The sequence below is a fragment of the Sturnira hondurensis genome, unplaced genomic scaffold (assembly GCF_014824575.4).
Source record: "Sturnira hondurensis isolate 20B ecotype Veracruz unplaced genomic scaffold, ASM1482457v3 Scaffold0019216, whole genome shotgun sequence".
Taxonomy (NCBI): domain Eukaryota; kingdom Metazoa; phylum Chordata; class Mammalia; order Chiroptera; family Phyllostomidae; genus Sturnira; species Sturnira hondurensis.
The window spans coordinates 2,926,103-2,952,543 of NW_028091847.1; the positions used below are offsets into that span (position 1 = coordinate 2,926,103).

Here is a 26,441-nt window from a genome sequence, read left to right on the forward strand (position 1 = left end):
CTGGCTAGGGGCCTGGAAAGAAAAGGACTGGACCATGAGAGACAAGGAGCTCTGGGATAGAGGCATGTGGGCGGACATATTACAGTAGGCATAAAATGTGAAGATTTTTGCTTCACAAGTGAATATCTAGCAGAAAGCATCCACTGTGAAAGAGTCACTGAACAACCAAGTCGACAAGATGACTCAGCCGGTGAAGTTCGCCGGCTTAGATACAATTATATTTAGAAAAACTTTTTGGTAGTTTCGCGTAAACTTAAACATGTAACTCTCCGGGACATGGCAAACTTTTTCTGCAAAGAGCAAGATAGTAAATATTTTAGGTAAATATCCCGGAGCCGGGACAACTGGGGATTGGGGGACATCGGGTTGGGCGGGGCGGGGCGGGGCGGGGCGGCGGCGGCAGGGTGGGGACTGCAAAACTGGAGGCCGGCTGCAGCCTGCCTCACAGGAACGCCCTCGCCTCTTGTTTTTTTCTTTACATTTTTGGTCCCTCCCTGCAGCTTTATCGAGGTATAACCCTAACACTGTCTGTATTTAAAGTGTGCGACGTGACGATTTGGTGTATATACACGTGATGAAATGATGACCACCCCCAAGTGAACAGCATCCCCTCCCAGGGTTACCTTCTGGGGGCGTGGTGGGGACCCGCTCGCTCTGCCCTCCCAGCACGTTCGGAGCGCACAGCACAGCGCTATGAACTACGCCCCCATGTGGTACGTTAGAGCTTTCCATTGACGTTCGCACGTAAAGTTGGGCCACAGGCGTGCGTGCGCGCGCGTGCATGCACGCGCACCCGACCTTTGTTACATTTCGGAATTAATGTTGTTTACTTTGTAGAATGAATTAGACGACATTTCCCCTGCGCTCTGGGACAGAATAAGTAGCCCTGGAGTCAACTATTCTGTGCCGCGTGGTGGGATTTCCTTGCGGTTCGGGGCGGCCACCTGCTTCAGGAAAAATGGTTCTTTCAGAATAATGTGCTCTAGTTCTTCTGTGGTGATTGTTTGCTTAGCTTCTCTCTCCCAGGGTACGTTTTGGTAAATTGCATATTCTTGCACTAGCATCCGTTTCATTCAGGTTTTCAAGTCAGTTTGCTTAAAATTGAGCAAAGTGAGTCTCTTCTTACGAATATATAACTTTTCTAAACCTGACTTTTCCAACTTACGTTTAATTGTGGCAACTGTTCACCCACCTGCGGCCCGCCCCCCCACCCGCTTTCTTCTAATTAGATTAGTTCAGCATCTGTTGTATCAGTTTCCCCCAGATCCCTGGAATTATTACTCCTTTGATACTAGTTTCATTAATTCATTTATTCCTTTTATCTTTACTAATTTTTCTATTCTGCTTTCCTTGTTTATTTCTGTATTTTTCTAACTCTTGAATTGGATGTTCATTTATTTTCACTATGAATTCTGAGCCCTTCTTTAGCTAAATCAAACAAGCATCTACGTGTAGTGCTCTTAGTATCTTTACTTTCTAGATATTCTGCAATTTCGATTCTGACCTCCTGTTTCTCCCAATAGTCAATTAAAACACGTTTTCAAAAGCTCAAGTGGATTTCCGTATTTTAGTTTAGCTATTTATTTTATTTTAGCTTTTTCTTCATTTTTTGAGAACACGAGAGAATTTTGTATTCTGCTTTCCACCCCATTTGACTTTTACCGCGTGACTTCTTCGCTTCTTCCCTGCAGCTCTAATGATAACAATCACCTGGGAGGTTCTCCCACGTGAAGCCTAACCAGAGGGAAAGCAGGGGTGAGAAGAAAGGACGTTCGGAAACCCGGGGTCCCCAAAGAGGCGGAGGACCGGGCGACGCCTCCGGGAGTAGGCGCGGAACACCGGAGGCGGAGAACACAGGGACCGCACCTCCGCGGGCACGTGGCCGGATTGGCCAATCGCCGCACCAAAGTTCTGCTCTGTTTTTTGATTGGTTTGGGGGGAGACGCCCACCACACTGCGTTGTGCCCTTCGCGGGGGTGGTTTGACCCAGATGGTGGCCCGCGGAGGACTGGAGGCCTGCGGGGCGGATCCAAGGTTTTGCAGGGTGTGGGCTGCTGCTGGTGTGTGCAACGCAGCTGGAGTGCACCTAGGAGTCTGAGAGCCGTGGGGCTACAGGAGCATGGCGGCGACCTCCGCGGTGTCGGTGCTGCTGCTGGCGGTGGAGAGGAGCCAATGGCAGCGTTTCCCGAGCCTGCTGCCGCCGCCGAGGTAACTGCCTCTTTCGGAGATTTCTGCCTTCAGTCCGGGNCGAGTAGGCGCGGAACACCGGAGGCGGAGAACACAGGGACCGCACCTCCGCGGGCACGTGGCCGGATTGGCCAATCGCCGCACCAAAGTTCTGCTCTGTTTTTTGATTGGTTTGGGTGGAGACGCCCACCACACTGCGTTGTGCCCTTCGCGGGGGTGGTTTGACCCAGATGGTGGCCCGCGGAGGACTGGAGGCCCGCGGGGCGGATCCAAGGTTTTGCAGGGTGTGGGCTGCTGCTGGTGTGTGCAACGCAGCTGGAGTGCACCTAGGAGTCTGAGAGCCGTGGGGCTACAGGAGCATGGCGGCGACCTCCGCGGTGTCGGTGCTGCTGCTGGCGGTGGAGAGGAGCCAATGGCAGCGTTTCCCGAGCCTGCTGCCGCCGCCGAGGTAACTGCCTCTTTCGGAGATTTCTGCCTTCAGTCCGGGTATCGAAAGGGAGACATCCTCATGGGTATCTAGGAGGAAATCAAGTCCTTCCCTCTCCTCCCCCTTCCCCTCTTCCACCCTCGATCGCCCAGTTTGCCCCTATTTTTTCCTTTGGTGAGGAGTGGCGGAGGGGTGGATGCAGCTGGGCCTGCCATCGCCTACTCCCCTTGCTGGAAGGGCTGGAATAAAGCGTGTACAGCTCCAAACCGTTTACCTTATGCTTGCACTGCATTCCCTGTGTGTGTGTGCTGGGGACGGCTTTTTATAATCCAGGTTCTAGTGACCCCAGAGAAGTCAACGACTTGCCCAGTAACAGTAAGTGATGAAGCCAGGCTGTCCTCCAAGTCCCTTTTGGTTCAACTATTCCCCAGGGGGTGTCCAGTTCAGACAAAGACTGATGGAGTGCTTCTCACTTTTGGAATGAATCAAGTTAACAAAAGTCAGTTTACCTTCCAGAGGGCAGAGAAGTTGTTCTATAGCAAAAGCTCTGTATGCAAGTTTAAACAAAGCTATCAGGTGACTCACTCTAGCTAACCAGACTCCACATCTTTTTCAAATTTTGAGCTTACGCTCCCGTGACAGTAACTCATGCAGTGAAAAATACCCTCGTGCTTCCAGGTAGTAGACTTCTTCTTTTATTTATAATTCTTTTCTTTTTAATTTGTTGATTTTAGAGAAAGAGAGAAACATCAATTTGTTGTTCCACTTATTTATGCATTGATTTGTTGATTCTTGTATGTGCCCTGACCAAGGATGGAACCCACAACCTTGGCATATGGGGACAGTGCTTTAACCAACAGAGCTACCAGGTCAGGGCCAGGTAGTATGCTTCTTTATCCTCCTTTGCAGCAGCAGCAGCATCGTTGTCATCACCATCATCATTCTCCATTATTCTGGAAAGACAGTATGGGCACAGACTCAGAAGTCAGAGATTTCAGGTTTGCTACTCACTAGTTGTGAGAACAATCCTGGGCAAGTCACTTAGTATCTCTGTGCTTCAATTTTCTGACCTTGGAGGAGGCAGTAATACTAGTACCTATAGGAGATAATACTAGTACCTTGGATTGTACAAATGAAATGAATACATGGAAAGAGGCTTAAACAGAATCTGGTGCATATGAATCATCAGTAGATAGAGCCTTTGCAGACTCAGCCACTTTGATCAACTTTCTTGTTTGCTTTAGTTTTCCACAAGCTACTGTAGATGCCTTGGATTGTCAGTTATTTAATTGTAGGACTCACCCCAGAGCAAAGTAAGACAGTAAAAGCAGTATTAGTTTTCTCTTTCTCCTGAGTTGTATTTTCTTAAGCTTCCAGGGCTTTTCATGATACTATGCAGACATATTCTCTCTTCTCTTAAACCTTAAACCTTAGCTGTTTTATTTAGAATTGTCTCAAGTAGCTGTCACCTGGAAAGTAGTAGAATTATGATGGCATATAGAATTAAAGAGCTTATCAGTGTAGAGAGTATTTACATTTCTTTTATATCATGACTCTCTAGTAACTCTGAGAAAAGAAATCTAGTGGTAGGATTTTAGAAGTGAGAATAGAAGCTATCTTTTTAAATGTATTTATACAAATAGTCTTTTAAAAAAGATTGTATTTATTTATCTTTAGAGGGGAAGGGAGGAGAGAGGGAGAGAAATATCAATGTATGGCTGCCTCTCGTGTATCCCCTGCTGGGAACTGGCCTGCTGCAACCCAGGCATGTGCCCGGACTGGGAATTGAACCGTGATCCTTTGGTTCACAGGCTCGTGCTCAATGCACTGAGCTACGCCAGCCAGGGCTAGAATAGAAGTTATCTTGATAGGGTGGAATTATCTCATGGAAGTAACTTAATCTTGGTTTTTAAGTCATTCAGTTGTAGCTTAGGTAATGGTGAAAAATGGAATTGATCAGTCAAAACATTGTTGGGATAGAGGATTACAGTTAAGTGCTGTGTGTATTGAGTTGTTTGTCTGTGTTCACTAGGAAATGGCAGAACAAAACTTTAGGTCAGCAATGGCCTTGAAATTTAAGAATCTTAAGCTGGATTTAACAAAATGCAGCCATTTTATAGACATATCTACCCAGGATGGGTCTTGAATCTTATTAGAAATCTACCTGAAGAATGTGATGGGAAGATGCTATGAACTAGAAAATACCTTATAAAGATCGGAAAAGCTGATCCCCTTCCCTGAAGACCAAGAAAGTGAGGTCAGCTGAATTGGAAAGATCTGGGAAAGCAGTAGCTGCTGGGGGAGGTCGTCTTGCGGAAGTCTAGTGGTAAAGCTGTGGGCCTTCCCATCAGTCCTTCACAGGGCAACATGCGGATGAGGGTGCCCCGTGTGGCAGTAAGTGTATAGATTGCCCTGTCATGAGGAGGGAAAATTTCCCTCTACCCTGCAAGGTTCCTCTGGCTCAAGTAATAAATTGACAGGAGACCCATTAGCAGGAGAAAAACACATTTTAGTTTAATAAGATGTGTACCTCCTGTGTACAGTGGAGAGACCCAGGAAAACCAGGTAACTTACCAAACTGGGGAAGCCATCACTTTACCTCCCTCACTCAGAACTAAAGATTGTGGGGATGGGAGTCAGTTATGGGATTAAACACAGTAAACAGTGGTGAGATTGTTTTGCAGATGGCGTGCACACCTCCACCCACGATGGCTTGTGGAGATTTAGGTATCTTCTTCCTGATACAGTGAGAGAAGCAACCTTACAAGTGGAGAGTTCTCTTACCAATGTAAATGTCCTCTTATAAAGGGTAACCCCCACTAGGTTTCCAGAGCTTCTCCCTTGTCTGCTGTTTCTTAAAATCAGCCAGCCTAAAGTAATCAGTATCACCAAAGAGGTGTATTTTGGGGTGGCAGACCTCTGCTCTGGGTAGGGCACCCTATCATGAAGAGATTTATTTCCTGCATTTGAGAGACAGAAGAGAGTCATAGAGTTCCTCGGACTCCTGCTGCTTTTCAAGTTATTTTTAATTCAAAATAATATGCCATTGTATGATATCTTGAAGTTGCCTGCCCCAAACCCCAATAAGTTTTTTTTTTTAATTTGGTTCTTAAGAGAGTGAAAAAAAATCTTAGGTGTCTTAAAAAGCAAAATTCCATCTAGCAACTACAAGGGTGTTTCTAGGGGTTGTATAAAATAGAAGGTTTTTGTTTGTTTGTTTGTTTTAGTAGAAAGAAGGGTGAGGCAAGGGATGAAAAACAGGGATTGTTCTCAGACCAGGACATCTTATTTTGGGGGGAAGGAAACAGCAGGGGTTTATATTATGTAGATTGCCTCTTCTTTCTTTTGGAGGAGGGGACGGAACTGATGCTGACCAGAAAATTCCAGATTGATTAAGATTCTATTTCTGGGAGAAGTTGAAACAGCAGTTAGAGCAGGTATTACATCTATGTTTGGTATTATGGGCTTTAGCACAAGTGAAGCCATTTGGGGCCTGTGGGTTTTTTTTTTAATTGATATAATTTGTGGCCCTTCAAAGCTCAACCCCTCCTACTATAAAAACCTTATTCCTTAGTACTTAAATTTTCTAGGGGGTAATAATGAAAACAAAAGATGGTGAAATACTGATGTAAAGCGACGTGCCTGGGGTCACCAGCAGCTGGTCAGTGGGTGGGCCCTTCAGCAAGTCCCATAGCCAGCTTTCTTCCTGCTTCCCTTGTTCGCTCCTCTCTTTTACTTCTTCAGCCCTAAATACTCAAGCCTGTCTTATCAGAGGGTTGAGTTAGGTGGGTCTTCTTCAAACTGTAGTTTGACCAGTTTTTTTATTGAATAAAATAGAATAGAAACAAATAGAATAGAAACAAAATGCAGGGGAAGTCTCCTTTTATGAAACATCTGTTTTGTATGTGTGTGTACTTGGTTGTGAAGTCAAATACAGTTTTTACTTTGGATTCTAGCCAAAAAAAAAAAAAGTTTGAAAAAAGCTGCACTAGATGATCTTGAAGTGCCTTGGCTTTCCAGTCAGTCATCTTTGCCTCTGTGGTTGTATGCCAGTCTCAGGAGCAAGCAGGTTAAATGATCCATTCAAGGACACCCACTGCCGTGGAGGACAGCCACAACCGTAACTCCTGATTTGTAGATTAGTTTCCTTCCCACAAAGAATGTCTTAGTAAATCACTTTGTAGGCATACAGTTTAACTAAGGTCATATCTGGACTTGATTTCAAGTTTTTAAGTTTTCAGATTACTTTGAAAGAATATTGGCTGATCTGGCATATCCTGTTTAATTGTAACTCCATTTGGACTCATTTTGTAGGAGATGGGCTTGGAAGCAAAGAGCCTTGAAGTATGCAACAACTACAGGTATTAAAAGTTTTTATTGTATTACTTTGCTTTGCTTCAGATTGTGAACTAAGAAACAAATATTTAATCCCTTAATTTGCACATAATAGAAGTGGTTCTCAGATGCTTTTGAAATTTTGAATTTTTGTTGTAATTTTGTTAGTAAGTATTGAGTCGTGGTTTTTACCTCTTTTATGTCAACTATCTAGCTGTCGAGTCTAAAATATGTAGAGAAATATGGAGAACATTTTGTATTTATGTTATTTCTGTCTGACTTCCATAGTGTATTGAATGGGAAAAACATAACTGATGTTTTTATGGAAAAACATAACGATCTAAATCAATGCTTTATAATGTGCATTTTAAGTAGCAGGACCTTTTTCTTGAAATAAAACTTTACATAAAATTCCCAATTATAAAACATATTTAAATATAACTTGTGATTGATTGGTGAAACATCCTCCCCCACCCCACTGATTACACCTAATACTTCTCTTGGACTCTGTAGATCCTTGTTGAAAAACATTTTTTGAACTCTATAAAACCTCATTTTTTGAAAATCACTATCATGAGCTGTCAAAGTACATTTATGTGTAATGATGGAGTGAATTTCCTACACTAATAAAACGTCATACCATTACAGCACTTACGACAGCGCACTGGTGCAATATTCATTTGTACTGCAGGGGAACCACATACCCCTGTGCGCAGGGTGACAGAGGTAGTGGAGCATAGTGTCTGAAAGCTCAGATTCTGGAGTGGAGCTAATGTGGGTTCAAATCTTGGGTCCACCATTTCTTTAGTTATGTAATTTCAGGAAAGTGTTATCTCTTTCAATCTTAATGTCTTTACTTTAAAAATTAAGATTATAATAATAGTATCTTTTTCATATGATGATTGTGAGGATTTGAGGCCAGATAGAGCCTTTTTTAGCACAGGACCTAGAGCATAGAAAGTACTTATTTAAAGTTTAATTATTATTACAATAACAAAAATGAAGAACACACTGGAAGGAATCAATAGCAGATTAGATGAAGCAGAGAGTCCAGTCAGTGATTAAAAAGACAAGGTAGCAGAAAACACCCAATCAGAACAGCAGAAAGAAAAAAAAGTTAATGAAAATAGTTTAAGGAACCTCTGTTGTAATATCCAATGTAAGAACATCTGCATAATAGGGGTGCCAAAAGGAAAAGAGAGAGCAAGGGATTGAGAACCTATTTGAAGAAATAATGACTGAAGACCTCCCTAACCTGGTGAAAGAAGAACACACATAAGTCCAGGAAATACAGAGTCCTAAACCAGATGACTCCAAAGAGGCCCAAACCAAGACACCTTATAATAAAAATGGCAAAGGTTAGAGACAGAATCTTAAAAGCAGCAAGACAAAGACAGTTACCTGTCTATAAGACTGGAGTTTCTATAAGACTGTCAGCTGGCTTCTCAATAGAAATGTTTCAGGCCAGTAGGGATTGGTGTGAAATATTCAAAATGATGAAAGCAAGGGCCTACAATCAAGACTACTGTGCTATACAATGCTATCATTTAAAACTGCAGGGGAGATAAAAACTTCCCAGAAGAGAAAAAGTTAAAGGAGTTCATCACCAACAAACCAGTATTACAAGAAATGTTGAAGAGGCTTTTTTAAGAAGGGGAAAAAAGGAAGGAGGAACATAAGTGTGAATAATAAAATGCCAATAACTATGTACCTATAAATAATCACTTTAAATGTAAATGGATTAAGTACTCCAATCAAAAGACATAGGGTAGCTGAATGGATAAGAAAACAAGACCTGTGCATGTGCTGTCTAAAAGAGGTCCCTTTTGGACTGAAAATCACACACAAAGTAAAAGGTTAGAAAAAGATACTTCATGCAAATGGAAATGAAAAAAAAAAGCTGAGGTAGAAATACTTATATCAAACAAAATACAACCTTAAAACAAAGGCTGTAATAGGAGACAAGGACATTTCACAAAGACAGTGGCATTAATTCAACAAGAGGATATAACCCTTGTAAACATTTCTACACCCAGTATAGGAGCAAGCTAAATATATAAAGCAAATCTTTATGGACATAAAGGGAGAGATCAACAGTAAGACAGTTATAGTAGGAGACCTTAACATCCCATTGAAATCAGTAGATAGATCTTCCAGACAGAAGATCAACAAGGAAACCACAGCCTTAAATGACACAGACCTGATGGATTGAATTGATTTTTATTTTACTAAATTATTTTTTAATCCTCACCCAGGGACGTGTTTATTTTAATGAGAGCATAAGTGGGAGTGGGGGAGGGAGAGAGAGAGAGAGAGACATCAATGTAAAAGAAACAGTGGTTGCTTCCTGTATGTGCCCCAATTGGGGATCAAATCCACAAGCTAGGTATGTGTCCTGACCAGGAGTTGAACCTGCAGCATTTTGGTGCATAGGATGATGTTCCAACCAACTAAGCCACCCAGGCAGGGTAATTTTTTGAGCATTTCATCCCAAAATAGCAGAACACATTCTTTTCTAGTGGACTTGGAATATTTTGCAGGATAGGCCACATGTTAGGCCACAGAACAAGTGTCAATATATTTATGAAGATTAAGTCACACCATGCATCTTTTCTGACCATAGGTATGAAACTAAAAATCAATTACAAGAAAAAATACTGAAAAACACAAACACACGGAGGCTAAATAACATGTATTAAATAACAATGAATTAATGAAATGAAGGAAATCAAAATATAACTTGAAATAAATGAAAATAAAAACAAAACAACGGAAAACCCATGGGACACAGGGAAAGCAGTCCTAAGAGTAAATTCATAGCAATACTTGCCTATCCTAACAAACAAGAAAAATCTCACATAAACAAGCCAACCTTACACCTAAAGAAAACAGAAAAATAACAAAGTGAGTAGGAAGAAAATAATAAAGGTCAGAATGTAAGTAAACAAACTAGAGTAAAAAAATACAAAAGATTAATGAAACCAAGAGCTATCTCTCTGAGAAGAGAAACAAGATTGACAAACCTTTAACCAGACTCATCAAGAAAAAAAGAGAAAAGACCCAAATAAATGAAATTAGGGATGAAAGAAAAGAACTGACACACAGAAGTACAAGGGATTATAATAAGATACTGTGAATAATTATATGCCAACAAACTGGAAAATATGGAAGAAATTGATAAATTCCTAAAAACATACAATCTTCCAAGACTGAATCAAGAAGGAAATCTGAACAGGTGATTGCTACCAGTGAAATCAAATCGTTAAAAAAAGAAAGAAAAAGAAAACCCTCTCAACAAATAAAAGTACTGGACTAGGTGGTTTCACAGTTGAGTTCTACCAAACATTCAAAAAAGATTTAACACCTATTTTCAAATTAATCCAAAAAATTCAAAAGGAGGGAAAATTCCTAAGCTCATTTTATATGGCCAGCATTATCCTGATTCCAAAACAACACAAAGGCATTACAAAAAAGAAGACTATAGGCCAACATCTCTGATGAAGATAAATGCAAAAATCCTCAAAAAATATTAGCAAACCAAATTCAGTAATACATTTAAAAAAGATCATACACAATGATCAAGTGGGATTTATTCCTAAGATGCAAGGTTGGTTCAACTTCCACAAACAATTAATGTGATATGTCACATAAGCAAAATGAAGGATAAAAAATTATATGATCACCTCAACAGATGCAGAAAAATGTGATAAAATCCGGCACCCATTTATGATACCTTCAAAAGTGGGAATAGAGGGAACACACCTTAACATAAAGGCCACATATGACACACCAACAGCTAACATCATACATAATGGGGAAAAACAAGATCTGAAAGAAAATAGGGATGTTTGCTTTCACCACTCTTATTCAACATAGTACTGGAAGTCCTAGCCACAGCAATCAAACAAGAAGAAATAAATACATCCAAATTGGAAAGGAGGAAGTATACTGGCATTATTTGCAGATGACATGAGACTATATATAGAGAACCCTAAAGATTCCACCATATAAACTATTGGAACTGACTAATGAATTCAGTAAATTAGAAAGCTACAAAATAAATATTCAGAGATCAGTTGCGTTTTTATACACCAATAATGAACTATCAGAGGAAAACAGTCCCATTTACAGTTGCATTAAAAAAAATACCTAGAAATAAATTCAAGTAAAATGCTTTTACTCGGAAAATTATAAGAAATTGAAGAAGATAGAAATAAATGGAAGCATATGCCCTGCTCATGGATTGGAAGAATTAACATTGTTAAAATGTCCATACTTCCCAAAGCAGTCTATAGATTCAGTGCAATCTCTATCAAAATACCAATGGCATATTTCACAAACTAGAATAAATAATCCAAAAACTTATATGGAGCCCCAAAAGACCCCAATTAGCCACAGCAACCTTGAGAAAGAAGAGCAAAGTTGGAGGAATCATGCTTCCTGGTATCAAACTATATTGCAAGGCTATCGTAATCCAAACAGCATGGGACTAGCATAAAACAGACAGATAAATCAATGGAACAGATCAGAGAGCCCCAAAATAAACCCATGCCTATATGGTCAATTAATCTATGACAATGGAGTCAAGAGCATACAATGGGGTAAAGAGAGTCTATTCCATAAATAGTGTTGGGAAAATTGGACAGATACATGCAAAGTATTAAACTAGATCACCCCACCTCATATACAAGAGTAAATCTGAAATGGATCAACAATTAAATATAAGACCTGAAACCACAGAACTCCTAGAAGAAAACATAGGCAGTAAACTCTGACATTTCTCTTAGCAATATTCTTTCTGGTATATCTCCTTGGGCAAGGGAAACAAAAGAAAAAGTGAAAAAATGGACTATATCAAACTAAAAAGTTTTTGCACAACAAAGGAAACCATCAAGAAGGAAGAAGATATTCTACTGAATGGGAGAAGATGTTCACAAATAATATATTCAGTAAGTGGTTAATATCCAAAATTTTAAAAACCTCATACAACTCAACACCAGAAAAATAAACGATCCAACTAAAAATGGGTGGAGGACCTGAACAAACACTTCCCTAGAGAGGAGATACAGATGGCTATTAAACACGTGAAAAGATGCTCAATGTCATGAACCATGAGGTAAATGCAAATGAAAAACACAATGAGACATTACCTCATGCCTGTCAAAATGCCTATCATCAATAAATCCACAAACAACAAGTTTGGGTGAGGATGTAGAAAAATGGGAACCCCCTTGTGCATCATTGGTGGGAATGCAAATTGCTATGGCCACTATGGAAAATAGTGTGGAGGTTCCTCAAAAAATTAAAAGTAGAACTAAGTATGACATCAGTTCCACTTCTGGGTATGTATCTGAGGAAATACAAAATATTCAAAAAGATATATGCACCTTTATGTTCATTGCAGCTTTACTTACAGTCACCAAGATAAGGAAGCAACCCAGGAGTCCATCAGTAGATGAGTGGATAAAGAAGAAGTGGTACATTTATGCAGTGGAGTATTCCTCAGCCATAAAAAAGAATGGGAGTTGACCACTTGCAACAACGTGGATGGAGCATAGAAGTGAAATAAATAAGTCTGACAGAGAAAGACAAATTCACTTAAATGGAGAAACTTAAAGAACAAAATAAATAAATAAAACAGAAATAGACTCATAGGGGCAGAGAACAAATTTGTGGTTGCCTGATGGGATGGGGCTGGAGGGCTTAGTAAAAAAGGTGAAGGGATTGAGAGCTGCAGATGGGTAGTTACAAATAGTCACAGGGATGTACAGGGATGTAGTCAGTAGTACTGTGATAGCCAAGTATGGTGCCAGGTGGGGACTTGAATTATCAGTGGATTACTTTGTAAATTGTATAGTTACCTAACCACTATGCTGTACACCTGCAACTAAAACAATAGTTAATGTCAAGTCTAATTGAAAAATGAAATTTAAAAAAGATTACTATTAACTATGATGGGTTTTTTGTTTATTTTGGTCTTTGGTATAACAAAGCATCTGTTTATTTTAAGTTGAAAAATCTGAGTAATTTAAGAGTTTATATTAATAAAGATATCTTGAATTTCAGTGAAAAAATATACACTCCAGTATTAGTTAAAATAGTCATTTCAGGCTCTGTTATGCTGATTTTATGAACATAAATGCTTATCAGTTTGTTAATATCATAGAATATTTATTTTGCATTCTCATTCCTTGCTCCCCAGTAACATTCCTTCTGTGGTTTTGATGGTGTTTTAGGACGAAACATTACCAAGATCCTCATTGCCAATAGAGGAGAAATTGCCTGCAGGGTGATGCGAACTGCTAAAAGAATGAACGTGCAATCTGTGGCTGTTTATAGTGAGGCTGACAGGAATTCCATGCACGTAGACATGGTATGTTAACAACTAGAAGTCAGATTTTGTAAGTGATTGTATTTGTTTAGTGTGTCAGTATTTTGTTTATCTTGACAATTTATATTTGCTAGTGTTAACAGTGTTTTAGTAAGTTAAGTCCAACTGCTCAGTGTTTCTTCTTGGGAACATTTTCCCATTATGACACAAGTCGAACAGTGTACTTGGTGATACAGTTGATTTTCAAGTGAGGTCCTATCAATAAGGACTGGTTAAGGCGGTTCATAGAGTGTGGGCAGTGCACGGGCCACACTTGTGTGGCACATACCCATAGCCCTGGTGTACAGGGAGAAAGATCAAGTTTCTGGTCTTAGCAAATACTGATTACTAAGGCCCCAGGGGCCCTAGACAAGTCACCCAATATTTCAGAGACTTGGCTTAACTGGAAAATTATAACTAAAAGGACCCTACTCCCCTGAGATTTGTGTTATCAGTTATAACTAGCTATTATTCACCAGACAGAATTCAGACATGGGTGAATTCAGCTGTTGTCCTTCTGTGTGTCCGCAGTAAATCTCCAAGCACTGACGAACCCCCAGTGCTTAGCTTCACCTGAACTCTCAGCTTTGCACAGCAGGCCCATGCAGCCTTGTAGCCCCTTCTCTATTTCAAATCGTGACTAATGGTTGCTTTCTATCCTAACCCACTTTCATTTTACTCTGGTGTGTGACATATACATAAAAACCAAGTTTTGACATCCTCTTCATGCAAAAGATTTTGAAGTGGTTTACTTTTACAGCATAGATGTGAGCTGGTACTTTCCTATTATTTTGGGGAAGCCAACCCTTTCGTTTATAACAATATGTCCCTGAAGCAGTTCTGTGCAGGGTACCAGGTCTGTGGCGTTTTTTAAAACATGTGACGTTTCTTACCCAGGCAGATGAAGCATATTTCATCGGTCCTGCTCCCTCTCAGCAGAGCTACCTTTCTATGGAGAAAATCATTCAAGCGGCCAAGCTCTCTGCTGCACAGGTAAGAGTGATGAAGATATTTACAATGCTGAAGTATTAAGTGTTGCACAGTTTTCACAAAATTAATTATTTATAGACTTATTTTTATTTTTAGCCATTCCCAGCTTTCTGTCTTTCCTGTTAAAAGCATATTAGTATTATGGAATGAATAATCTAAATAGGCTTGCAGTTTTTCGACCCACCAGGGTGAATTGGCAGCCAAATATATGCCTGAAAGGTAGGGAAATTCCCCGTGGTGGTGGTAGCAGCATTGGTTTTTCCTTTTTAATCCATTAAAATGCTCAAGGACACTGTGGTTTGGATATATGAAATTATTCTTCTTAGGAGAAATTAAACTTCTTGAGGTCATCCCCAAAATGTGTCGTTGAGCTTTATATTGGCAAGTAGATAGCTGTGCTTTTCTTTTTAGTTTGAAGGAAGAGTATTTATCTAGTTGATCAAATTAAATATCTGTTCAAAAGAAGGAAAGCTGACAACACTGTTGAAAATAAAATTAAGGAAACAGTTACATTCATTATAGTGTCAACCAAAATCAAATATTTAGTAACAAAATTAGCAAAACCAGTTCAAGACCAATGTATTAAAAAGTAAAACATTGCTGAATTAAATTAAAGGAGTCCTAAATAAATGGACAGATCTATCATTGGAAGACCCAATGTTGTTACGATGGTAGTTCTGCCCAAATTGACTTACAGATTGAATTCAACTCTGTGTCAAAACCCCAACAGGCACCATAGCACTATGCACCCACCAGAACAGCTGAAATCAGAAAGACTGACGACACTACTGTTGGCAAGGCTGCAGAGAGGCTAGAAGTCATCGTGCACTGCTGGTAGAGGTGCAAAAGAGCACAATTACTTTAGAAACCTGTTTGGCTGGTTTTTAGAAAGTTAAACATGTACTTATTGTATTTCGACTCCTGAGCATTTCCCCAACAGAAATGAAAAATAGACTTGTACGAATGTTCATCATGGCTCTGAACTGGAAGAACCGCCAGATGAACGTGTAAACTGTAAGTGTGGAGTGTCCGTAGTGGGATCAGTGCTATAAAAAGGAACAGACTGCTGAAGCACGCAGCAACACGGATGAGCCTCAGAAAAGTACGCCGAGTTAAAGAAGTCAGACACATAAGACTGCATGTACTGTATGATACCATTTCTGTAACATTTCTAAAAAAGGCAAAACCGTAGAGCCAGGTCAGTAGTTGCTTGGTTCTGGAAGTTGCTTAGCACATAGGAACCTGGGAACTTTCTTGAGCAGTGAAAGTGTCCTGTTATAAAAATGGGTTGTGGTAATAGTTGCACAGGTATATAAATTTACTGAATCCATGACACCGTATATTGTAAATCATACCTCAAAATAAGCTGTTAAAAAAATCAGGGAGCACTGAGTGTAGACCTTTCCCACTGTGTCTGGCATAAATACCATTTGACCATTTCATAGAAAATGTCTAAAATTGAACTTTGATTTAAAAGAAACAAAATTTCAACTGCCATCAAAATATGATTTTCAGCATTTTAGTCAGTATTTAGAATTTTATTGTTTGCTCTCAGTAGAATGTGAGTTTTTCTATTCATATGAATTCCCCAGGCATCAGAAGCTTACCCCTTTAATTTTGAAATGTTCTTTGAATGTAACTATTTTGAAATAGGGTTGGCAGAGCTTTTTTCTTTACATTCACTCAGTTGTAATTATAATATGTAACATAATTACTAGTTTAGAAGAACAAAAATGCCATGAGGAGTATAGAAGTTAGTGAGAGAGTTGCTTCGTCCCTCACTAAATAAACTAACCTGCTGTTTGCTTTCCTGTTTCTTCCCTTTTCCTGGCAATATGTTTGCCCTGAGAAAACATTCTGTCCTTTGGCCACTGATTTTCCTCTTCTGTGAGCCAGAAAGCCAAATAATACATTTGTTAGAACTGAGTGACTTCCAAATAACTAGGCAAAAGTCTGAGGGGGCCCTCTTTCACTAAAGTATATGCAGACTTTAATGTATGACTTTTTGTTTGCTGCTTAGTTTCTTGTTTGTTTGTTTAGAAAGGTAACATGGACAAAGAGTGACGTGAAGAGAGATGAGGTATTACTGTGCTAGCTGTGTTCCTCTCGGCTTTTAAGTGCCATGGTCTCAGTTCTAGGCCAGCTTCATAGCTAGGCAGAGTTGGGAAATCCCTATTACCTTTACTCCTACTTACAAATATTCCTTCACATTCCACCCTGATAGCAGTATTATTTCAGATTAGAATACAGATTCTTCTGTGCTGCCTGACCCACCCATTCCACTTGTAGATTTATACTTAACAGGATTTAAAGCAGTGACTCAAAGAGATATGTGTACATCCATGTTCATAGCAGCATTATTCATAAGAACCAAAAGGTGGGGATAATCCACATCCATCAATAGGTGAGTGGTAAACAAAATGTGGAATACATACATACAGATGAATATTATTCAGTCTTAGAAAAGGAATGAAATTCTGGTACATGCTACTCCATGGATGAACCTTGAAAATATTATGCTAATAGTCTGTGCAGACACAAAAGAAAAGTATTGCCCAATTCCCCTTATATCAGGTTCCTAGAGTAAACAAATTTGTAGAGGCAGGAAGTAACATTTGTAAGACAGAAAGTTACCTGTCTTATCATGTTTAGTGGGCACAGAGTTTCTCGTCTGGGGTGATGAAAACATTCCGGAGACGGTTGGTGGTGATGGCTGCACAGCACTGTGCGTGCACTTTGCCACCGCGTTGTACTCTGAACAGTGGTTGAAATGGGCATTTAGATTATGTATATGTGACCACAATAAAAAGAAACACAGATTCTTCTGGTTCAGTAAGACTCCAGAACTGGAGTCCGCACACCCGTTTGGAAACAGATTTCGATCGAGACCGTAGTGTACTGATCACCAGCAGAGGGAGAAGCCTGCCCAGAGGAGCGTGACGGCCACCGCATCACAGTTTGCTGGGGGCGCACCAGTAAATTTGTCTTTTCATTCCTCACTTCTAGGCTATCCATCCAGGATATGGTTTTCTTTCAGAAAGCATGGAATTTGCCGAACTGTGTAAGCAAGAAGGAATTATTTTTATAGGTCCTCCTTCATCTGCAATTAGAGACATGGGTATTAAGAGGTATGAGTTTATGTCCTTTAAACAGCAAGGTCAATCAAAATTATTGGTTTTACCTATAATTGACATGTTAATCATATCCTTCTGTTATTGTAGGCATAAGTTGTCTATCTGCCACTCCAGTGAATTACAGAAAATATTCAACTAATTAGTAATTGTAATCAATATATGCTAATTCTTTGTGGGGGAATAAAAACTAGATTGAGGAAAATTAACAGATATTTTAATATTTATATTAATATTTATTGTCTCAGACTATAGTTCTTTATGGGATGCTTTCTTTTAAAAGCTCCATTCTGTTTTATAGATTGGGCTGTATTTCTTTCTCTTACATGAACTATTTAATAGAATTTGGGCATCTGGGGGCTTTTTGCCTTTTTTTTTTAATCCTGAAGTACATCCAAATCCATAATGTCTGCTGCTGGAGTACCCATTGTGGAAGGTTATCACGGCGAGGACCAAACAGACCAGTGCCTGAGAGAGCACGCCAGGAGAATCGGTTACCCCGTGATGATCAAAGCCGTCCGCGGTGGAGGGGGGAAAGTAAGGCTGCGCAAGCCAGCGTTTCCCATTTCGGGCCAGGCCTCTTTGTTTCAGTTGTGTTGTGATTGTAACTATCTTTGCATCGTAGGGAATGAGGATTGCTAGGTCTGAAAAAGAATTTCAAGAGCAGTTAGAATCAGCACGGAGGGAAGCTAAGAAGTCCTTCAACGATGATGCTATGCTGATTGAGAAGTTTGTGGACACGCCGAGGTGGGTTTAGCTTTTATTTCTGACTCACATTTTTTAAATTATGAAAGAAATGCATGCACATTATATAAAATATAGAGTTCTAATACAATGTAAATGCATTAGTTCCCTAATCCCACACCCTGATGTATCCACTGCCAAGGTATGGTATGCATACTTCCAGACACTTTCTATGTAAATAGAAACACTTACACATATATGAATGGAAGACAACGTGTACAGAAGAACAGTGACTAGACCCTTATATGATATTATATGCTAATATTGTGTCAGACATCTTTCCATGCCAGTAAATATAGATCTGCCTCATTCTTTTTATTGAGTTTAATGGTTCCATGATATTGATATGCCATTGATTCATTCAATTTATTAATGTTAAATGGAATGTAGGGTCTTTTTAAAATAAAAAAATTTGTAAGAAATTAACCTGTATTTTACAGAACTCCGTGAGCATCAGTTGAGATGCTCAGAAAATGGAAACAGTTACCAAAATTAAAGTGTAGTTGTGATATGTTAACAAATAATACTAACAACTCACACTTATATTGCACTTATTTAGCATGTGCCCATTTCTCTGTATTTTACGTATACTAACTAATCTTGCTGTCCTAATTCTAATCTAATTCTTGCAAGAACCCCTTAGATGGGTGCCATTCCCATTTTGCAGGTGAGGATACTGAACCACAGAGTAGTCACATAACTTGCTTGAGGTCTCCCAGCTAGGAAGTAGTGAAACTTGGATTTCAACTCAAAACCTTGGCAGTTTGACTCCAAAATTCACACTCTAAGCCACTGCACTATACTCCTTCTCCAGGTACCACAATAACAAAGGCCATGTAAATTTCTAATTTCTTTTATTTTCTGAAATTGTATTTTCAAGTCTATTGCTTAAAATAAGGTACTGATTACAAAACCTTCCTGTTTCATAGATGTTTGGTAACTTACGTAGTTATAGATGTGTAGGTGCAGATGTCCTGTGTGCCAAGTGACTTCATAAAGACCAGTTCATACAGGGGCCTTGCCAAAGAAGGATTTACCTTGAATGTAATGAACTAAAGTTTCAGGCCCTTCACTTGTGTGAATCTCTAACAAAGTCCTGTACCTAATTTTGTATTCTTTTTAAAGAGGGGCCCCAAATTGTTTTTGTTTTAGACTGCACAAAGCTTAGAACTGTGCCTGAGCATGGCGCAGTAAATGGAATTTGCTTAGAGTTGGTTTGTAAAAAAAAAAAAAAAAAAAGAGGCAGCCTCAAAATAGGCCAATTAATGAGGAGAGTACAACATATGCCACTTATTAGTGGGAAGTAGGGAAAAGACAGGAGATTCAAAGATAATTCAGGGCTCCCTTTCACAAGGTGTTTCAGAAAGAATTGGCTGACTATCCAAATTAGCATGCTCCAGCTAGAATTGTTGTGGAGACATCAGCCAGCTATTTTCATGACTGCAACTCTATGTTTGCAACACTTTTGAAGCTGTAAATTCTTTCCTCGTGAAATGTTAACTATATATTATCTCAGATTCTAATTCATTGCCCTAATAACTGGGAAGCTCCTGGGAATCAAGAATCTGCCAGTATATATTTTTAGTGTTCCCCTATGTGTTATTACCTGGCATAGTACTTTCTTCATGATAGGCATCAATAATATGTTTTGACCTGGCTGGTGTAGCTCAGTGGATTGAGCACGGGCCTGCGAACCAGAGGATCAAGGTTCGATTCCCAGTCAGGGCACATGCCTGGGTTGCAGGCTGGTTCCCTGCAGGCCAACTCCCAGCAGGGGACGCATGAAAGGCAACCATACATTGATGTTTCTCTCCCTCTCTCCTTCCCCTCTAAAGATAAATAAATAAATAAAATCTTTAAAAATAATAATAATAATATGTTTTGAAATATTGAAGTAATATGAATACATTATAAACTTTTGGAAAATACAGGAGTTGGAAAACAAAGTCACTTATAATCTCATTCTATAACTATTAGCATTTCTTTGTATTTCTGTGCCATATTTTCTAGTGATCATACTGTAATATCACAATAATCATTCTGTATATACTATGTTATATACTGCTAAATAGTTACCTGTTGAATTAAGGGAGTCCCAGAAAATTGTCAAGATGCTGACAACTGAGAGAAGTAGATACCAAGGTGTTTTACAGATCTGATCAGCTATTGCATTTATCTGAAAGGCTAGGGTTGAAAATAGCCTTCAAAGTATACTATTTGGAGGGTAGTAAAAGAAACCAGAGTCTGTCTCCACTCCATAGTCAATATATATTCTAGGTGAATTTAAAATGTAAATAGGAAAATAAAAACATTAGAACTTTTAGAAAACTTCAAGGCATTCCCAGTACAATCCCAGTTGTATCTACCGAACTAGCCAGACCCCAGCATGGCTCATTGGAGTGGCTAAAATTCTCTGCACCTCTTGGTTCACAGACACTGTGCTCCAGAAACTCTGAGTTAGTCAAGTAACAGAAAAGATCAGTCAGCAAAAGGAAAATAACACGAGTGGTTTGATAACTACAGAATCAAAACAGAAAACACAGATCCTCAGTGATCTTTCTTTGTAGGTAGCCAAAGGAAAAATGTTTCAGACTTTTGAGGTCTTGGAATATGAGCCATATTCTGCTCTCAGTGTGGCCCCTACATGTTCCTTCCAGAACCTGGAGTCTCTGCTGTAGTGTCTTCCCTGGAGCAGCTAAAAGATAAGAGGGAGTCAGTAGAAATGGTAGAATTTTATCATCGGAATTTGGAAAATAAACTGTTCAGCACCAGCATATAGAGCTTAGAAGATGTCACATCTGAAGAACAAATAAAAAGCTGAACAGAATGAAAGTCCATGACTTTTAGACACAAGAGAGAATTGAGGCCACAGGGCAAGCCACCACCCTGAAATCTGGGCAGGCATGTGCATGCAGACAGCCACCGCCAACATCAGTAACCAGGAGCAAAAGCTGTTGGGCTGGTAAATAGGTAGTAACACTTAAGTGGGAATTTGGACCAATTAGTGGAGGCTGCTTGTGGACTAGCTTGATAGTGAGAAACTCCTTGGACTCCAGTGTTGGGGGACTCCCCCAAATTTTAGTTAGTTTTATTGCCAGGGGCCCTACCAGATTTTCACAGTGAAAAAAATCTAAGCAAAATTTCCTAAAATTTTGGAGTAAGGGGAGTAACCTTTTGAAATAGGCCCAGAGCAGTTTATTCTCAATAACGAAGGCCAGCACTCCATGAGAAAGTTGGCCAGACCCTTTTCTGTCCGGGGAGAAGGGCAGTTAGCCAAGTCTAACCTCTAACCCACCTGATTTACCTGAGGGCGAAAATAAAGTTAAAGGCTTCGGAAGCAGAGTCAGAACCCACTAAACACTGAGGTTTAATCATAAGATTATAGAATGCTTTCCCTCCCCTTCACCTTACCAAGTCACCAGGGCTCCCATATAATAACAGAGGATTACATCTAAAAGAGCTGCCAGACACAGACTCTGTCAGGGAAGCGGTTCTTGGGGAAGCCCATAGACAACAGGAGAAAAAAATATAAAACAGGGACATCAGGGGAAAGTGCAGTCTCTGGCATCTACAGCTACTGCAAACGTTAAACACAACAGTATCTCCAAGCCAGATTCACACATTGTAAAGCATTGCCTAATCAGGAACTGAGTGGACCCAGAAAGGGTGGTCGTGATTCAGTCTTTCCTGAAAGTCAGCCCCGCAGTGTCCTGCTGGAGCCGTAGGGCACAGGTGAATGAGAACTGAAAGTGCTGGGTGGCCCAGAATGCCTGGCCTTCTCAGACCAGTGATCTAGCATCTTCCTTACCTGGCACCAAGAAATAACAGTGGGCCAACACAGGTGACTGTGATATCCTTTGTTTATTAATGCAGGTTTCACACACAAATCAATTCTAACTTAACATTAAATCTGTCCTAACTTAACATTACTAAACACAGCAAATCCACAGGGGGCAGAGCCTGTTAATGAACCTGACTCCAAGAGCCTTAGCTGCATCCGATCCGGGAGACAGATGCAAGTGTCAGCGTCTTCTAAGGCAGAGTCTGTGGTGACCTTGTCGAGTGTTTGTTAGGGCAGGGCCTCTGGCGGCAGATGCCTTCAGAGTAGCAGAGGGCAGCATTCTTGTGTAGGGAATCAGCTGTCTCAGTGGTACTCTGAAGTCCACCTCCATTATACCCCAAATTCTTGGCACCTGATTGAGCTGGTAAATTCCATGGCCCAGGGCCAAGAGGCCCCAGAGCTCTATCGGTAGGTTTGCTCTCTCTGCAGACACATCCGTGTGTTTCTGTGGCAGACATTTCACAGGGTGCCTGGTGTGGCTTAAGCAGTTTCCTTCTTGAACCAAAGTGTCATGGCTAACTGACAGCCATCTTGGTTGACATGAGTGACGCCATTTTGTTTTATATGCTTTATTCTGTCTTGACCAGACCGATGCTATTTTATTGATTCTGCTCTCCACACTGGTATGTGATAGGTCACATCTGGCTTTAAAAAAAATTACAAGTCATACTAAAAGGCAAGGAAAAGCACAGTTTGAAGTGACAAAGCAAGCACCAGAACTAGACTGAGATATGACACAAATTTGAGGATTATTTATGGAATTTAAAAGTAACTGGTTAAGCCCTGGCTGGTGTAGCTCAGTGGATTGAGCATGAGCCTGTGAAGCAAAGGGCCACCAGTTTGATTCCCAGTCAGGGCACATGCCTGGGTTGCGGGCCAGGTCCCCAGTAGGGGACACATGAGAGGCAACCATACATTGATGTTTCTCTCCCACTCTTTCCCTTTCCCTTCCCCTCTCTCTAAAAATAAATAAGTAAAATATTTAAGAAAATAAAGTAACTGGTTAATATATTAAGAGCTATAAAGGAGTAAGTCAAAAACATGCAAGAACAGATGGGTAACGTAAGCAGAGAACTGGAAATTTTAAGGAAAAAAAAGAAAATGCTAGAAATCAAAAACATTTTAACAGTAATGAAGAATGCATTAGCTCTGGCCTATATGGCTTGGTTGGCTGGAGCATCATTCCATAAACCAACAGGTCATCGGTTTGATTCCTGGTCAGGGCACATGCCTAGGTTGTGTGTTTGGTGCCCAGACGACAGGATGGGAATGAGAGCCAACTGATTGATGTTTCTCTCTCTCATCTGTTTCTCTATCCCTCCCTAAGCATGTCCTTGGGTGAGGATAAAAAAGTCTTTCTCACTTTCCTTAAAAAAAAAAAGAATGCATTTAATGGACTCACCAGTAAACTGGGCACAGCTGAAGAAAGAATCAGTAATTTTAACCATATGTCAATGGAAACTTCCCACACAAAACATGAAGAGCTATGAAAATGAAAGCAAATACACTGTAACTAACTAATCAAGAACTGTGGGACAAGATAAAAAGTTATAATATGTGGTTATTTGAATACAGGAAGAAAAAGAGAAGAGAGTGGGAAGATTGTTTCAAGTAATAATGGCCAAAATTTTCCCAAAATTAATGACAGACACTGAATTACAGAACCAGGACATCAATCAAATTTTAGAATTATATTCAAACTTAAGGAAAACTGAGACATGGAAAATCTTGGGCAAAGCCAGAGAGGGGGAAACACCTTCCTGTGTCAGACTACTCACAGAAACCATGCAAGCAAGAATCAAGAGGAGTGAATTATATGAAGTGTTGAAAGAAAAAGAATCAAACTATACAGACTTCCATATGCATTGAAATTACCCTTCAGACGTGAAGGAGAAATAAAGATATCCTCAGACAAACAAAAATTGAGGGAATTTGTCACCAGTAGACTTGCCCTGTAAGAAATGATAATGTAAGTTATTCAGAGACAAGGAAAATGATACAGGTTAGAAACTCAGATCTAATGAAGAAAAGAAGACCATTAGAGAAGGGCTAAATGAAACTAAAATAAAATCTGTTATTTGACATCATAGTTAACAGTTTGTTCGAAATAATAATAACAAGAATGTATTTGGTGACGATAACTAAAGGAGAAATAAAAAGAGGAGGAAAGGAAAGAAATAAAAAGAGGAAGCAAATCCAAAAGGGAGAAGTCAGCTCCCGTTGTGCTGGAAAGTTGGGCAATTTTTCAAATACAGTGTCCAGTAGAAATGGTATCTCAAAAAATAAATCCGACAGGTGTAACGAAGTGCTTCATGGGGTGAACAGAAAGGATCAGCTCTGGACCACCATACTGAAAAGTACATTTATAAGACTTCCTGGGCTTTGTAATTTTTTGTATGTATGACTATTTTCATTTAAAAAAATCGACAGGGAAAGCATTTGCTGATCACTCATTTCTATGTTAAGATGGTGAATGTGTGAGGTGCACTACAGTGTGGACATTCAAAATAGGTCTGCTGAGAACGCTTTTTGTGTTTACCAGGTGATCTGTTAGCCTTGTTTTCATAAGTGGTATGTGTATTTACTTCTTAACATGATTTCTCATAATTTTGCTATTTTATACTCAACATTAAAGTCCCTTTTTTTGTTTTTTTTTATGATTTAATGTGAGTATAGTCTTAAAAACTAATGAGCCATATCAATTTATTTCTTAACATTTTATGGATGAGCCATTTTAATTTTTAATTTGTCACAGTTTATAAAATCTGACTGTTAGAGTTGATTTTTTAAAATCTGATTACAAGAAGGTTTTCATTGGCTTTTTGAGGATATATAAAATAAGACTATAATTATAATTTTTAAATAGACTTATGAGTATTTCCCTTAACAGTTTGTATTTGTACCTTGCCCCTACTCTGAGGTCATAAATATATAGTCTCCTATGTTTTCTGTCTTTTCTTATTTGCCAGTTATTTCACATTTTTCTTTAATGTTTATCTAATAAATGGAAAGTTTTTCATTTAATATTAATAAGATTGACTGTAGTTCTGTTTCTATATCCATATCCTTTGAGGTCAAAATGTCCCATGTCATTTACAAAATAAAAATAGAAGAATCCTAGTCACCTTGGCCAATAGTCTGGCTTATTGAATGTGGTATTTGTCATCCTTAACTAAGTATATTAACATGTGTTTGCTTTTAAACAGGCATGTGGAAGTCCAGGTGTTTGCTGATCACCACGGCAATGCTGTGTACTTGTTTGAAAGAGACTGTAGTGTACAGAGGAGGCATCAGAAGATCATTGAGGAAGCCCCAGGGGTAAAGACATTGTAAAGAAGTTTGTAAGCTTCCCAGAGTCCTATTGGACAACCACTTCCCAGTTGTATCAGGATAAGGTCCCAGCAGGGCTATGTTCCATCTCGGGAGTTTCTAGGAAACTCTTCTTGACCCAAGGATCTGACCCAAAGTGAGCAGCTGTATAGTGTTCATCCAGGTTTTACATTGTTTAAGAATAATGTTTAAGGAATGGTATGGTCTCATTAATTAAATGTATTTTCTATGAAGAAGACTTGTTTTAACTGCTGTTTAACATGTTGCTAAAACATATTGGTCATCTTCCAGTCGTATTGTGGAGGAGAGAGATTTGCTCTTATTTGACAAAGTTGGCCCCCTCAGAATTGTTTCCGTCTCTTCCAGCCTACCTCTTGACTGGTTGTCTACATCAAGGCCTACTCCTAGGATTACTTATTTTTGGATTTACATTTCTTTGGAACCTGCTACTGCCATAGGATTCTTTTCTTATTCAAAGTTATATACAATAGTAACCCCCCACCTTGGTCAATTGTGGTTCAAAATTATTAAATCAAATATTCCAAAAATAAAATAAAATTTCAGAAGATCTGTAAGTTTTAAGTTATACACTGTTTTGAGTAGTGTGATGAAATCTTACACCATCCTACCTGGGATTCGAATCTTCCCTTTGTCCAGCGTATCCGTTAGGCTGCGTATTAGTCGCTCAGTAGTTGTCTTAGTTACCAGATCAACTGTCACATTAGATGTGTTCAAGTAACCCTGGCTTAATGATAACTCCAAAGTGCAAGAATAGTGATGTTAGGAATTTGAATATGCCAAAGAGAAGCTGTAAATGCTTCCTTTAAGTGAAAGGGCGTGCATGTATTGGAAAAAACCACAGATCAGCTACAGTACTATCTCCAGTTTTAGGCATCCACTGGAGATCTTGAAACTTATCCCCCATGGATAAGGGGGGACTACCACACATGGTTGTGTTTTTTTTAAGATTTTATTTATTTGTGTTTAAAGAGAGAGGAAGAGAGAGAAACAGAGAGGGAAAGAAACATCAATGTGAAAGAGAAACATCAATTGGTTGCCCCTCACATGTGCCCTTACCAGGGACCA

The 26,441-nt window shown here is 39.5% G+C and overlaps 1 protein-coding gene across 3 annotated transcripts in view; it reads left to right on the forward strand.

The window, feature by feature from the left end:
- The first annotated feature begins 1,966 nt into the window (after nt 1-1,966).
- The window catches only part of MCCC1 (methylcrotonyl-CoA carboxylase subunit 1), a 59,782-nt gene continuing 35,307 nt past the window's right edge, over nt 1,967-26,441 (forward strand). The window contains exons 1-9 of one of the 3 annotated variants that reach the window (XM_037071018.1): nt 1,984-2,080; nt 2,490-2,635; nt 6,929-6,975; nt 13,186-13,322; nt 14,217-14,312; nt 17,316-17,437; nt 17,830-17,977; nt 18,066-18,187; nt 25,232-25,343. In XM_037071018.1, the coding sequence (XP_036926913.1) occupies nt 2,547-2,635; nt 6,929-6,975; nt 13,186-13,322; nt 14,217-14,312; nt 17,316-17,437; nt 17,830-17,977; nt 18,066-18,187; nt 25,232-25,343 (873 nt within the window). In that variant the 5' untranslated portion in view covers nt 1,984-2,080; nt 2,490-2,546. Of the gene's footprint in view, nt 2,209-2,456; nt 2,636-6,928; nt 6,976-13,185; nt 13,323-14,216; nt 14,313-17,315; nt 17,438-17,829; nt 17,978-18,065; nt 18,188-25,231; nt 25,344-26,441 lie in introns of those variants that run through there. The other 2 variants (XM_037071019.1, XM_037071017.1) reach the window with 2 other exon arrangements.